Source organism: Bicyclus anynana, chromosome 14 (genome assembly GCF_947172395.1).
Source record: "Bicyclus anynana chromosome 14, ilBicAnyn1.1, whole genome shotgun sequence".
Lineage (NCBI taxonomy): Eukaryota > Metazoa > Arthropoda > Insecta > Lepidoptera > Nymphalidae > Bicyclus > Bicyclus anynana.
Window position 1 is genome coordinate 4,894,919 of NC_069096.1, and position 13,469 is coordinate 4,908,387.

Sequence of the window (13,469 nt, forward strand, 5' to 3'; positions counted from 1 at the left end):
TTACCAGTAAAATGTCAATTTATCAATGTGAAGTTAATTATTGACTCTGGATGGAACACTTGGGGATGCCGTGATATTCACGGCAGTGAACGGTGCCTGTGTTATCTCTTATCATAGACTAAAAAAAATATAGACGGAGCACTCTCGAAAGAGCTGTATGTTTACGAATAGTGGCTAGGTGCTTTGCAATATATATTGACTAGCGGACGAACGCGACTTCGTCCGCCCTTAGACCTCCTTAATCCGACTGTATCGCAAAAACCGTTCTTCGCGGATACCTACTAACTATAAGCTACATTCCTCCCAAATTTCATCTTTGTACGTCATGCGCTTTCGTGATTCAAAATTTCGTGACCTTTCGCATTTATATATTATTAAGATTAAGATTAACAAACACACTTTAAATGAAGAAATGGCGTATGGACCGGTTGATCAAAAATACCTATCGAATGATATTTTATGTTGCGGTACATCCTGTCATCCAGCTTATGAATCTATGCTTTTCATATTTAGCTACGTAGTTTGCAGATGGCATAAAAAATCCTACACCAATCCAATCCATAAGTCACAACTAGACAATTGGCTTCTTTTATATAATTTATGGGTCGAATATTGATATTTAGGCAATCCATTTATCCATACCATCTATTTTTCCTTTAGTCTGTGGATTGTTAAAACTTATATAAATTAGCATTTGATTAATCATCAATTCGTTTGATGTGCGCTTTATTTAAGTCGCATAGTAAGGATTAAGTAACTGTACAGCTTCCTAAATTATATATTAATAATTTAAAATGGATTTTTCACGGTTTAATTTATTTTTATAGTATATAATATTGTATATATAGTATGTAATAGTTGACGAAACAGGCAGACGACGCGACGACTTTAATAATGTGCTTTCCGAGGCACGGGACTGTAACATAGATTTCTCAACTCCGGGTTGAGAATTTTTACTGAAAAATTCTGAGAAATACAGAATTCCACACGACGGCTTAATACTGGATGAACAAAGCAGTTTAATAATTCAGTTACATAAGGGAGAAGCATCATTAGTGTGTTGGGTCGCTGCAACGGATCAACGCATTGTATGCCACACCTGCGTTCCGATAACGCATCCCAGTGCAAGAGGACGACGCACCCAGTCAGTCTTATCAATGTATCGAAACAAGTGAAACATTGACCGTCATAGCCACGAAGCTTTGTGTGGTGTGTCATCTATACTAATCTCTGGATCTACAGAACCGATTTTGAAAATTCTTTTACCAATACAAAGCCACGTTATTTGTGAGTGAAACGAATATCTTAGCAATCCATGGATTCACCGCGTGCAGAGAGCAAGACTCCCGGACTTGTGACCAATGGATGTAGGGTTAAGGAATTCCTTGACAATCGATTAACACTCTCCTTCTCAGCTCGTGTTTTTTTCCTTGCCTATCCAAATTTGTTAAGATTCTATTAGAGAGAATACGGACTTAAAATATAGCCTAAATTTATGGCCGTATTCTCACTGGTACGGAACTACGCGGGAGAAACCGCATCGAGTAAACAAATATAATAATAAATAATAAATAAATATACTTAAACAATACACATCACTATCTAGCCCCAAAGTAAGCATACAGAGTAGCTTGTGTGGGTGCTAAGATAGTTGATATTATAATATTAATATACAATTATATACTACATATAAATACGTATATAATGTATAAATAAATACACACAGACACTGGAAAACACCCATGTTCATCGCACAAATATTTGCCAGTTGTGGGAATCGAACCCACGGCCCTGGATGCAGAAAGCAGGGTCACTACCCACTGCGCCAATCCGTCAAGTAGTTTAAAATACATGGAAAACGATACAGCGTCGACGCAACGGGACGAAACGCACTAATGGGTCACCGCTATAAGCAAAAAGTGATTGAAGCATACCAATATACAGTCTTTTCTTGGTCTGCCACCGCGACACGGCCCCAGCTATGAAGATGTGGTGTCCCACCGCCGCCTGTATTCGAGCCTCCTCTTTCACCTGTCTCACCGCATTTTCGCTTACTATCTGTAAAATAGAGTGTTGCTCTTTGATGAAGGGTGTGCAAACATTTTTATTGCAAAATATATAATTGTTAGTTAATCTAACCAGCTGTGGTTTGAGTTGCATCATGTTTAGGCTTAATTTAATTATGTATTTTGTAGAATAATAAATAAATAAAAATAAAATCTGTGTAGTTCATTATAGTTAGCGCGTTATCAACTGAGCTGTAGGGATATCAACTCTCTCTATTCCCTTGTCTCGCTCTAACTTGAAAACGTCTTCTGATTGTTAGTGAAAAGTTTAAATTCAAACAATAGAACGAATAAATAAGAAAATTGGAAAATTTTAGAAAACTCAGTAACAAATTTAAGTATGTATGTTAGTGAATGGTGGCTCAATTGTTTTATACTTTAGAATAATTAATACCCAAAACAATGCAGTAATAACAATAAAAATATATGGATCGAAAAGTTATTATTACAAAATGTTCAAGGCCCAAGTTAATTATAAACATTTTTGTTATTGATATATTATACATTCCATATTCGATTAGGAATCCGTTGCAGCGTATAATGCGCCTTAATCTTAAACGTCATTGACCTAGTGTTCTATATAAAGAAAATATTTGTAGCACAATAAACTACACACAGTTCATGAGAACAAGTCTACACTTACGAGTATATTATTACTAGATGACACAGCGCGGTTTCACCCGCGTGGTTCCCGTTCCCGTAGGAATACGGGGATAATATAATAGCCTATAGCCTTCCTCGATAGATGGGCTATCTAACACTGAGAGATTTTTTCCCCCTAAAGTAGTTCTTGAGATCAGCGCGTTCAATCAATCAAACAAACAAACAAACTCTTCAGCTTTATAATATTAGTATAGATAAAAAAGAGACTTTTTAGCGTTCCGAAACTACTGGTCCGATTTTAATAATACTTTCACTGATTACAGCTACACATTAATAGAGTTCAGACTATATATTATTCCCACGGGAAACTACGCGGTTGAAACTATGAAAATTCTTAATTCTGGGCTACCAGGTAATAAAAATTTCTGAGCGTCATGTACCACGCAATTTGTAGGACATTGTGGCTGTTAATTAAGCAACAATAAACATACATCTGGTCAGTAACAACTTTTGGTAGACTCCCCACCTCCCAATCAATAACGTATTAAAAGTTTTTACTAAGCATCTGTTTTTTTACTTTGGCTTAATTAATAGTAATACAACTTAACAGAACTACAATGTGCTACAAATTGCGTGGTACATTATCTAGTTCCGACGCTTAGAAATTTTTATTACCTGGTAACCCAGAATCGAGAATTTTCATAAATAAAAAAGTTAGGCGTCTCATCAAGCTTAAGCTACTTACGGAAAATTTACTTGATAGCAATCAATTGTAAAAATGTTCCACATCTCCTGGGCTTTTTATTGGAAACGTAACTAAGGAGCTTCTACTGTTGTTACTCGTAAACTTGGCTCCGGCAATGAATGTAAACTTGGAAGCCTTTGTTAACAAGTTTTTCAGGGCCATTGACAAAATTATACATATTAATGTACAAGAAGTTAGATCATTAATTTAAAACTTGTTTGCAAGTAATATGGTTAAAGTTTCGTTTCGTTCGATGTTTTTAAGAAAAGAAAAAAAATGATAAACTTAACATGCCTAATGTCTATATTTCAGTTTGCTAGTTTTTTTATTATTCATTGATCTCACCTGATGTTGGCTGATGGGATTAAGCACCTCATCGGTTAGGCTAATAGTCCACTACTGGACCAATACTGATTGACAGTATTCACACATATTTTTTTATTCTTTACTAGCGGACGTCCGCGTGGAATTCAGTTTTTATAAATCCCGCGGAAACCTTAAATTTTTCCGGGATGAAAAGTAGCCTATGTGTTAATACAGAGTAAAATCTATTTCCATTCCAAATTTCAGCCAAATCGCTTCAGTAGCCGCAGAGTAAAAGAGGAACAAACATACTTACACACAAACTTTCGCCTTTATAATATTAGTGTGATGTGATGTGACAAGTGAGACCTTGACTACACCTGATGCTATGTGATGATGCAATCTATAAGACGGAAGCGGGCAAACTTGTTACTTGGAGATGCATGCCCCGGACCGGACTCGAATCTACGTCTTCCGAATCGAAGGCAGAGGTCATATCCACTGGGCCATCGCGGCCCTCTATTGATACATATCCTAGTATAGTATATCAATGAGTAGGGTAGGTATGCGAGTCCATTAATAAAGTATCGATTAAATTAGGTTAGTAAGATAAACCTTTGCTGATAACAATGTGAACCGTAAGTGCATTTCAAGATAAAAAAGCTTTTGCCAATATATGTAGGGCGGTGAGCCATTAGGCATTACAATACATTACTAGGCATTACGATACATTACTAGGCATTACAATACATTACTAGATTTAACCGATTTCAAAAAAGAAAAGGTAAAAAAAGAGGAGATATGATTGACTTTTATTTTAAGTATGTACTATATAGTATATAGGAAATTTGTGCCAGAAATCCTCCGTGAAGAACATACTATCTACATGCTTATCAAAATTTAATTATTTATTCCAAATAGTCTTTGTTTACAAGCACTTTTTAAGTGTCAACTTTGCAAAACATCTACCACCAGCAACAATCCTTTATGTTAACATCACTGGTTCAGTTAGCAAGTTAGTCCCTACAAAAGGCCTATATCCTGTAGGGACTAACAAGGGACGTCCATTGGCTGATATGATGATGATGATGATGATGATGGATGATAATGATGATGATATAATAAAACAATCTAATAATTATAATAATAGTCACTAATAACACAATCATAAATCATAATGATCTGTTTTATTTACATAAATTATAATATTTAAGACATCAATAATAATAATTAAGACTTATTTATTCCTTATTTCTCACCCATATATACAGGTAGATTTCAAACATATTAATTATGTAAGTATAAATTTATTATTTATACACATATATACCAATTTTTGAATTTACCTCACTTGTGTTTAAAACAATTCAAACAATTAGATACAGTTAATATATTTTTAATAAAAATTTATAAACAAACAATGAATACTTAAAAATAAATAAGTTATGAAATGATATGGGTTTTCTACCTTTATTTCTAATTTTTTTATTGGTTGTACAGTTAGTACACATCAACTATGGCTATAGTATAGAAGATCCTCTTCATTAATATTATTTTTAATTAGCACAATTATTAAAATTCTCTGATTGCATTTTATTATCTTCATTATGTAAAAAGGAAAAGAGATAAATTGAAAAGGTTCATCTTTGGGTTAAATTTTATTAAAATCTATACTAATATTATGAAGCTGAAGAGTTTGTTTGTCTGTTTGAATGCGCTAATTACTGGTACAATTTGAAAAAATCTTTTAGTGTTAGATAGCTCATTTACCAAGGAAGGCTATAGGCCAGGGTAGGCGAACCTTTATGCATCAACGTGCCATTTTTTCTAAAAAATGTTTAATGGGGTCATTGGCGTGCCATAAAATAATTTTGACTTTCTGATTATTTGGAGAATAACAATAATAAATACTATCAAAACTCTTTATGAAATAAAGTAAACAAAAGAGGTACATTTTGGAATGTTTTTATTACACGCATAAATTAAATTATTGTAAAATTAGTGTGACTTCTGTTGCTGCAGGTTAGATGACAAATAATTTATGTCAAATACCTACTTTACACATGTTTTATGATCGGCGACGTGCCCAAAATATTGTGTCGCGTGCCATCAATGGCACGCGTGCCATTGATGGCACGCGTGCGTATTATTATATTAATTATTTTTAATTAGCACAATTATTAAAATTCTCTGATTGCATTTTATTATCTTCATTATGTAAAAAGGAAAAGAGATAAATTGAAAAGGTTCATCTTTGGGTTAAATTTTATTAAAATCTATACTAATATTATGAAGCTGAAGAGTTTGTTTGTCTGTTTGAATGCGCTAATTACTGGTACAATTTGAAAAAATCTTTTAGTGTTAGATAGCTCATTTACCAAGGAAGGCTATAGGCCAGGGTAGGCGAACCTTTATGCATCAACGTGCCATTTTTTCTAAAAAATGTTTAATGGGGTCATTGGCGTGCCATAAAATAATTTTGACTTTCTGATTATTTGGAGAATAACAATAATAAATACTATCAAAACTCTTTATGAAATAAAGTAAACAAAAGAGGTACATTTTGGAATGTTTTTATTACACGCATAAATTAAATTATTGTAAAATTAGTGTGACTTCTGTTGCTGCAGGTTAGATGACAAATAATTTATGTCAAATACCTACTTTACACATGTTTTATGATCGGCGACGTGCCCAAAATATTGTGTCGCGTGCCATCAATGGCACGCGTGCCATTGGTTCGCCTACCCTGCTATAGGCTATATATTATCACGCTAAGATCAATAGGAGCAGAGCACCAATAAAGAAATTCCAAAATCAGGGAATTATTATCTTATTGAGAACTTACACTGCGTGTGCTGCGTAAATGGTTAAAGTTTCGCAAAAATGATGTATGACAGTATATATCTATCTTTTAAGGTTAGCTCAGTATTACTTCTTTTCTACTAACCAAATAGGTTCTAAAATGATGTATTATTTGTGAAGGTGTTTTCATAACAATGATATTAATCTTTATCCAAATAAAATATGTTATGCATCACAAGTATTTAATTTAAAACAAAATTCCCCAACAAAAATCCCCGCAGTTTTAAAATAACATCACAGCAAAATAATGATAATGCACACAATGTACCAGAACATAATAGGAAAATAGGGAACAAAATTTTACACTGATTTTTACACTGATGAAGTCGCGGATGTCCACTAGTGTCAGAATAAAATATAAAAATAGTAAGTTGGACTCACCTGTGCTTTATGCAGAACTTTCAGTGCATACTCCTTGTTCTCACTCAATTTGTTGACTTTCAAAACTTCACCGAAAGCCCCTTTTGCAATACTTGCGATAATCTCAAAATCTTTTTGTATGAGATCAGTAGTTATGGGGAATTCGGGCAGGAATATTGACTCCTTGTGAGCGACAGGCCAAGCTGTCTTACTTGCTTCCAATGGGTTCTTCAACGTTGAGTCATTCCATCTGAAATAGTTATAGTAGTGTTGGCATACAAAATTATAGGCAAATATTCAAAATGTTATGCAATATAAAAAATTCTGCAATTTTATTTACTGTAGTGTCTGGCTGTTAGGTATTTGCTTTTCTGACAGGTTGTGTTAAAGAGGGACAAAAATATACAATAGCCTTATAAATTGTATCTCATCTTTATAATGATAAGACAAAATAATGAGGCAATTGTAATTTCATTGGAGGACTTTCATGTAGGATGTAGAATTCTACTTTTGGAAGACAGTTTGGCTTAGTTTGTAGTAATGAGATGTAGACAGACATGTTTGTGTGTGAGACAGAAGAAGAGTTAGGAAAGTTGAAACGTGGTAAGAAATTAGAATCTTTGAGTAAGTGATTGCCAAGATTTTTGGTTAACAGGTTTCTATGTCAAAATCGTTGACCACACCCTGCTAAGCTTCTGGTTTGGCTGGATGGATTAATCCAACAAGGACCTACACTAAAGGGTCCACTCGTAATAACCAACAACCTGGCCAAGTGTGGAACAGGCCCTGACCTGACAAAAAAGAAGCTTCGTCCATCTCCACTCTAAAAAATTTAGAGAGAACTGTGGACTTTTTCCAGATAATATGAAAATTAAAGTCCTATTAAAATTGGTTCAGCCGTTCTAAAGACTAGCCTGGGTAAACTGAAAGACAGCCAGACAGACAAATATATTAAAAAAGCTTGTTTGTGTTTTGGTATTGTGTGTATATTTAAATAACTATGAGAACTTGAGAAAATGGTTATCTTTTATATGGTATTAATATGAAATAGTAAAAATTCACAAAAATATATTAAAAGCAAACTATTTTCTTAATTTATAAATTACTACTTTGACTGTGTGAAATTCAGTTTTTCACAAATCCCCCCAGAACCATGGATTTTTCTGGGATGAAGAGCTATGTGTCAATCCAGAGTGAAATTTATTTCCATTCCAAATTTCAGCTAAATCGCTTCAGTAGCCACAGCATAAAGGAGGAACAAACATACACACACATAAATTTTCGCCTTTATAATATTAGTGTGATAATAATATAGAATTTATAATAAAAAATAGACATGCATAAAAATAGTGATGGTTTAGTTGTTCTGCTGTACATTCCCATTAACGAAGATGATGACTTATAATGATGCGATTAGTAAATAGAAGTGAGGTCAACCATTTGACGAGTGTGGAAAAATGCGCGGGCATCGCTACTCTGTCTTGACCCAAATAATAAACAACACTGTTTGAAGCTGCGGTTAGCTGTACTAACCTTCGCCTGGAGACCCGGGACCAAGGCCGCGATGCGCTGTAAACTGACTGACCGCTTGTTACGCTGGCGAAGGAACGTCCGCTGAGGTTGCCGACGAAATGGGACAAACTGAACTGTACACAAAAACAATACAACTGTAACACCTACTGAACAAAAGAATGACAGACGCCAAAAATAAATACAAACCACAAATCCTTTATTACGTCCATAAATATACAACGATTAATCAACATTACAGCGTGAATAATGCAAAATACTAACAAAGCGTTTTGATTGTTACGTATATCTTCAGCTGAGAATGACATTAGCAAGTTTCATAGTATCATCGCAAATTACCTGACTCGTATACGCTTGGCCGTCCCTCGCGTGCACTGAATGCTTCTGGTTCCTGTTTTCAACGCTCTTGTGGTGTGAATTTCCCATTAAACGTAATTAGTGCGATGTGCATTCAGTAAACGAAAATAAAATGCTTTTTTAACACACACACACCTTGTTCAACTCTTATTTCCAACCATAGACTAATTTTGAAAATATAGAGTTATAGATCAGTGATCACAAATACAGACGAAATAAAAATCACTGTTGTCATTGTCAAAGAATTTATTAAAAAAAAATTGTTAGAGTTCTTACACACCCGCTGATTCCGGTTCTAATTGCTAATAATAAATCATAGTTGAGAATTTTCTTTGTACAGTGTTTGTGGCATTTGAAAAACTAGATAAAATATGCTAAAAAAAATTTTTAACTTGAGTTTTTAAAGTAATCTTATTATTTTTTAGAGTTTTACTTAAAGGACCTACTGTGACATTTATTTGTCTGATCAAGAAGATTGACGGATAGACTAAAGTAATGATTGAACTGTCTAAATTTATGATCAACGGAATTCGTTGTTAGCGCTACATCATTACTACCTTAATGTTTCAATAAAAATAACTAGAATTTAATTGTTAATTAAATATAATAATAATAAAATTAAATTGTTTGAGTGTATGTGTCAATATGTATCTTTGTCTTGCTTCTACGTTTGATTTTATTAACCACGTTATTTTTAAGTTTTGTCATATTTTTCTTGCAATTTTTGTTTGCCCATCCGATGAAACCTAATAATAACTCTATAACAAAAATTACAAAACTAAAACCGACCAATATGCAGTAGCACTTAAATATACCTTCTAAATCTTTCATACCCAAAGGTTCTACGTTCATCTCGTCTTTAATATTTTTATACCTGTATTCCATCCATTTCAAAATCATACCCGCTTCAAATAACCTCATCATATATTCATTGAAGTGTGCTGTTATTGGACTATTTTTGTGTAGCATCATATGTAAATAGTGACTGTGAATTCTGGCATCTGAAGCTATGTGGAGAAACTGTTGACCTTTTTCATCTAACAGATTTCGAACCAAATATCGACCATTAGCACAGTCTATGATACAAAATCGGTGACTATCATTCAACATTTGTTTCACACATGTGTACATGTCTGGTACTGCTTCCATTCTGGAAGTAATTATTACATATTTTTCTTCAGTTTCTGGAAGAACAACATCGGGAGATGCCATTCCTTGGATTTTATATCCCTTTTCGATAATGTCTTCAAATGTATCAACGTCTTTTCCACGCTTATGTGCGGAAAATAAAGAAATTATAGCCGCTTGGGTATTAAAATTTATTACGAAAAAGCTCCAAATGGATATCGAAAGAAAAATTCTAAAAGATCCTCGTCTAGGAGGGTTGTAAACACTAATAGACAAAACTGCTCTAAAAGTATTTATCATGTCTTTTCCAGCTTGATCCAAACTGAATTTTCGGAGCTGTTCCAAATTGAAGATGAAAAATACGAACCAAGTTAATAGGAAACACAATACAAATTGTAGTATAATGCTTAAGTTAGTTTGAATCAATTTCGCATTAAAAATTATAGTTTCGAAATCGGCGCGCCGTGACAAAAAGCAAACACCACTATCTATTAACGGAACTGTATACTCAATTTCAGCAATGATTATGTCAAATTGATAAATAGGAAATAACACCAAATCTTCTTTTCTCTGAATAAAAGAAAACACTCGCTGTATGTTAATTTCGAAATCAAACTGTTTTTTCATTATGTCTCTTCCAGAAGACAAATCAATAGTAAAGTTTAAAAGATTTGCCATGGTATTCCAGATCATTCCGTCTCTACGATAAAGGGTGTAGGTTCCGTTGTCATGCTCTTTAATGCCTAAGAAGGGTAACACTTCGATACTAAAAGCTCTAAAAGTATATCCATGTAAATTTTTCCCCTTGTCTTCAAATAGAGTCATATTTTGAATACCTTTTGTGCCGTCATAAAATATTGAACGAGTATCGTATCCAATGCAAGTACCAAGGTTGTTAGATCTCAGTTTTGAATGCAGTGAAACATTATGGCAATTATTGACACAAATAAAGCCCTCTGTAAAACTTTTGATAGACATGCCTATTTTGTTTGCAGTCCAGCAACCGAACATGTTACTGAGTTGGTAATTATCATTTATATAAGGACTAAAATGGGTCACCAACATTGTTTTCTTTGCGTCGTTATTATGGACAATTATTACATTTACAGCTCTATAGTACCACAATATAAAAAATATCTTTGCAACAATTTCTTTTTCATAGGGGGCATGGTAATAGACAATAATATTTGCAAGAGAATGCCAATACGCTAATGTTATCGTTTTAGTCAAAGCATCTTGAAATTCTTGAAAATTTAAGCAATTTATTATGATTATGTTTGAGTGATACGGTACAACGTTTTCAATTTGTTCATCATCTTCATTTATATCTGAAACCGTGTTAGTGAACGGTAATTTTTTTAATTTGTTAAACAACTCGTTAGGTAAACTTCCAACAAACAAAATATTATTCCATCCGTTAGTTTTTAAATTATTTTTAATTATCTCCTCCTGTAATTGAAATATAGATATTAAAATAAATACATATAATATAATAATAATCTAAAATAAATATTACATTAAAAAAAATAACGAGCAATCAATTTTATAATTACAAGTAGGTACGCTGTGAGCAATAATACACCGTACTCGAAATAACCGGTTTGGCTATTGTAAATGGCGCTTTATGTTAATCACAGATTACAAAGTAAGGGGAACATGCTGCTATTATATTTCATGACAAGTTTACTGTTTACCACAGAGTATAGTACACAAAAAATAAACGCTCAGTCATTACTCAATAAACGCTTGCCGCTTGACTGCGAGGGGACTTGCACCAGGTTATTCACTAATTCGGATTTCGGTCGCTTTTAAATAACGAAAGCCCATAGACAAATATTTTTATTGTCACTCAAGTAACTGATACCAGCAATAGAGAGTAGGCTATCCATAATCCTAATGTTAAAAAAACATTTTATGCATAAACCTATTAAACAGTAAGTAGGTAGGTACAGTAAATTGAAATAGCCATCTGGTTTTTTTGCATTAACGTACCGGAACGCTTATTTGCTTGGTGGGTAATCGTTACAGGCAGTTAATCTCTGTGAAAGACGGGGTTAAGCAAATATTTTATATGAATACTAGCGGACGCCCGCGACTTCGTCCGCGTGAAACTCGATGTAAACTTTTTACTACCCTTACCCAGAAAAAGAAAAGGGCTATTTTTATGGGTTTTCCGGCAATTATTCGAATTTTTCTCGCCGTAAAAACCATCCTAGAACTTTAGCCAAATTGGTCCAGGCGTTGTTGAGATTATGCGCTTACCAACCCATTTTGCCATTCATTTTTATATGATAAATATCTATACTATAAATATGTCACTAGCGGGGCAAAACTGAAGCGCACAAAAGTGGCTAATTGTTTTAATTGGGGACAAACGGATGCAACGAAGTTATTGCTATAGCTATCGCTTTAGCTATCGATATCTCTATAATTGGCTTGCTTTATAGACAGAGAGAGACAGACACATTTATAACATTTAACCACAGATTAACCAGAGTGAGTCTTTACAAGCAACGTACTGAAGCCGATGAAACCCATACCCTGGAGCTCACCAGCTGTCTTCAGGTCACCGCTTACAACTATAGCAAAAAGTGTCGTTACAACTTTTGGACTTAATTTTTTCCGTCTAACCCCCTTTCGCAACGCGCGATATGGGACTATCTCTTAGACCATTAATGGTCTAAGGACTATCTACAATGTCGTGTTGTGTGTTCAGGAATTCGGATCACTTAGGCCTTGTTCAGACTACTTTAGTATTTTAGTCAAGTACGAACTTAGATACATAGAAAGCTGTCAAAGAGTACGAACGATTTTTGGGCGGTAAATCCAAAAATTGCTCATACTTGACTAAAATAATGAAGTATTAAAAAACAATAGGCCGTACAGGCCTACTAATGCGGTGATTTTGTTGGCACGTAACATATAGACAGTATAAAATATCGTTGGGGTTAATTATAGCCTATGCCACTCTCTGATGTAGCTTTCCTACACTGAAATAATGAAAGATAAAGAACTTTTCGAATCAGCCCAGTTTCCGAGCATAAAAGCAAACAAACAAACAATCCTAATATACCTCAAAGATAAAGAAATTACTTACTATTATATCAATTTTAAGAAGGTCTACATCATATGATTTCTCTATTATTTGTTTCCAATCACCAACAACATATTTCATTAATAAGACAAACAAAATAATTTTCAGTTCCATTTTCATGATAACCTCATGTGTCTTTCCGCTTTGGACGCAACATATGAACGAGTTACGAGAAATGTTCAGTAGAAAGCTAGAACATTCAGATTACTTTTACGATAAGTACCTAATGATAATTGCTTCAATATATAACAAGCACTTCAGGTTATTGCCTTCGAAAGTTGTGATTTCTAATTTGGTAAGTTCAAAATTACATTATTGATATTATGTAGGTACAGTCTGACTAAAGGATTAAAACATTAATAACATACAATACAAGGTCTGTTGTGTTATATCCATTAACCAGTATTATGATTTGTGT

General features: G+C 33.8%; 2 protein-coding genes across 3 annotated transcripts in view; both read right to left on the reverse strand.

Moving 5' to 3' along the window:
* Window positions 1–9,000, reverse strand: part of LOC112049246 (serine/threonine-protein kinase S6KL) — an 85,501-nt gene extending 76,501 nt beyond the window's left edge. For both annotated transcript variants that reach the window (XM_052885508.1, XM_052885509.1), the window contains exons 1-4: window positions 8,812–9,000; window positions 8,476–8,588; window positions 6,964–7,192; window positions 1,935–2,058 (exon numbers count right to left, since the gene is read on the reverse strand). In XM_052885508.1, the coding sequence (XP_052741468.1) occupies window positions 1,935–2,058; window positions 6,964–7,192; window positions 8,476–8,588; window positions 8,812–8,898 (553 nt within the window). In that variant the 5' untranslated portion in view covers window positions 8,899–9,000. The remainder of the gene's footprint in view (window positions 1–1,934; window positions 2,059–6,963; window positions 7,193–8,475; window positions 8,589–8,811) is intronic.
* A 1,006-nt stretch (window positions 9,001–10,006) lies between these two features.
* LOC112049254 (uncharacterized) lies at window positions 10,007–12,227 on the reverse strand. The gene is made up of 4 exons (XM_052885532.1): window positions 12,220–12,227; window positions 10,967–11,344; window positions 10,427–10,858; window positions 10,007–10,013 (listed from the first exon to the last, which is right to left on the reverse strand). Exons 1-4 carry the CDS (start codon window positions 12,225–12,227, stop codon window positions 10,007–10,009), a joined length of 825 nt encoding a protein of 274 aa, XP_052741492.1.
* Window positions 12,228–13,469: the final 1,242 nt, after the last annotated feature.